General features: G+C 25.1%; 1 protein-coding gene across 1 annotated transcript in view; it reads left to right on the top strand.

Annotated features, from left to right (window-relative positions):
- LOC111618250 (muscle M-line assembly protein unc-89-like) overlaps positions 1-2,261 on the top strand; it is a 180,555-nt gene extending 178,294 nt beyond the window's left edge. The window contains exon 26 of the mRNA XM_023359735.1: positions 2,037-2,261. Coding sequence (XP_023215503.1) covers positions 2,037-2,246 — 210 coding nt within the window. The 3' untranslated portion in view covers positions 2,247-2,261. The remainder of the gene's footprint in view (positions 1-2,036) is intronic.
- Positions 2,262-2,570: the final 309 nt, after the last annotated feature.

Raw genomic sequence — 2,570 nt, forward strand, 5'->3', positions numbered from 1 at the left:
AATAATAAAATTGTATAATAAGGACACAAAGACTTAAGAATAAATATCAAATGCATCATATTTATATTATGTTTAAATAATAATTAAACTATAAATATTAAAAATGTTTATCAACATTTTAAAATTAAGCACCAAAAAAACCAAAAATCCAGTGGAAACATGTTAATAAATGACACTAGCAAATATTTTCTCCTGTTCCATTAGCCTGATCATTTAAAATGGGCAAAAACATTTGTTAGTGTCATTTATTAACATTTTTCTGCTGGTAAAAATTCTAGCATTTTTAGTTCTTAATTTACATATATTCAGTTGTTTGGGTTGTTGAACTCAACATTTTTAATATGTTAAAATAAAGTTAATATACACAAACATAAATTAAATGTTGCATGATTTATTTACTGTTGAAATCCACAACATAAGTAAAAATATTTGTTATAAAAATATAAACAAATGAGCAATCTGGTTTTGAGATAAACAGATCAAAGATGCATCCTTGGCACCCTGGAAAACTCAATTATGTTTCATGCTTGCTAAGAATTCAATACTCACACTGTACAGAATAGCACAATTTTATTGGTCAGGTAGACAGGAATTGATGTTCTTTAACACAGAATAACTGTTGATTTTTGCTTGCACAAAAAGATAATTCAAGACATTCAAATTTTTTCTAATGTTAATTTTAATTTACCTAAATCAACATTATCTCTAAACCAAATTTATAGTTAATCCAGATCAAACAATCTGCCAAATCAGGAGTTGTGCATTGTGGGTTTGAGTCCCATTTCAGGTTGATTCTTTTATTCCAGAAATTCAAAATTAAAAAATTAATTTATTATAATTATTAAAATTAACACGAGATAGTGGCATAATCACCTACCACTAGACAAATTAATTAGTTTCTAATCATTAAATTAGTGATATAATAGCCCAATAATTTGGCATATTGTTTGGTTTAAATTTCTAATTTACCATTCACAAACAAATATGAGATGGCAATGGACCACTCAATTAAATTTTGAGGAAAATGGGACCAAATATTTAAACATGGCATGCTCAAAAACCTCTAAAAACATATTTTTTGCTCACTAATAACTTTGTATTAAGTAATTTTCCTATAACACCAAAACCAGTCCAATATATTTACTTAAAACAAGTGTTTTTTGTCTGTTTTGAATAGACATCATTAAGTTACATAAGTCTAATGTAGAACCAAAAAATATTTTGAACTGAAGAATGATGTTCAAATTGAATTTTTGAAATCTGTTCATATCTCAGTACTACCAGTTCTGATATAGTAATTGTAGCACTTAATTTTACAGCTTGATCCTATAAAAGATGATCTTATAAAAGAATGAAAATGTTACTGAATTAAAATTTAATTTGGTTCCCAGAATTCATCATTTTTTCTCATCTTTTTGAATATAATACTAAGTTCAAGTATTATTTTTGTTAATTTATTTTGGCTACTTTCTTACAATAATATATTTATACTGTGACTGAGTAGACAACCTTTTAATTAGAGTTTGATATATATTATTTTACTTTTTACGAAGTAACAATACAATATATTACTTAAGATATCTTATTGAAAATATTTAACAAATTTCATTATTTTATCACAACTATAATAAAACTTTCAAATAAAATTAACTAATTCAGAGTAATTGTTTTTTGTATAAATCAATGTTTTTGTAAAGCTTAAGTCTTTGATACTTTCAATAGATATTTTATTAAAGAATTTAAATTAGTATATTTCAAAGTATTATCTTTATAAAAATGAAGAAAGCATTTTTTCTTCCATAAACTATTAAATATAAATTATTTATTGCTGGTTTTTAAATGTTTTGAATATTACATAGTCTATAGATGTAATGATTAAATATAATTGTGCATGATTGTTATTACTAATGATATTGCTTCAGTGTTATTATTGTGTATAATTAATGTTAAATGTCTTGTAACATTTGTTTCCTAGGTATATTCAAAGTAGAATATTTTATGTTTGTGAATGAATATTATTCATACTGTGTTTGTAGAATGAAGAACGCCGCAGTTCCCGTGACAGTCGGAGACTGTCATTGGCTGAAATAATTCCTGACTGGCCAACACTGCAGAAAGTGACCAGGGAAAATGAGGTTGGAGGATATGGAAAGATTGCAATCTTCTTATCCTCATTACTTTCCTGTTCTCTTTCCTTGTTCTATTATTTTTCTGGTTTCTTTCACAAATTCTGCTGCTTTAATTAGCATTAATGCAATTTCTACTTCATGTAACTTTTATATTGCTTTGACTATTGCTTTGATTTTAAATATGATATTTTGCATATAAAAGTAAACATATAAATATTGGATGCAGTCAACTCTTGATAGAATGTCGGTAATTATTTAAATAAAAAAAATATGATTTTTTTCAGCTAATGCAAAGTAAACATTTGTAAGTATATTGTGAATAAGTAAATAATGATACATAACTTAGTATATCTTGATACTATTTAATATTGTTTTCATTTAAATTGAAAATTAATATTAATGATGTTTTATTTCATCCTGAAGTTTTGTTCAAGACAGTGT

The sequence above is a fragment of the Centruroides sculpturatus genome, unplaced genomic scaffold (genome assembly GCF_000671375.1).
Source record: "Centruroides sculpturatus isolate CEXI.00-Female unplaced genomic scaffold, Cexi_2.0 scaffold154, whole genome shotgun sequence".
In the NCBI taxonomy this organism is placed as follows: domain Eukaryota; kingdom Metazoa; phylum Arthropoda; class Arachnida; order Scorpiones; family Buthidae; genus Centruroides; species Centruroides sculpturatus.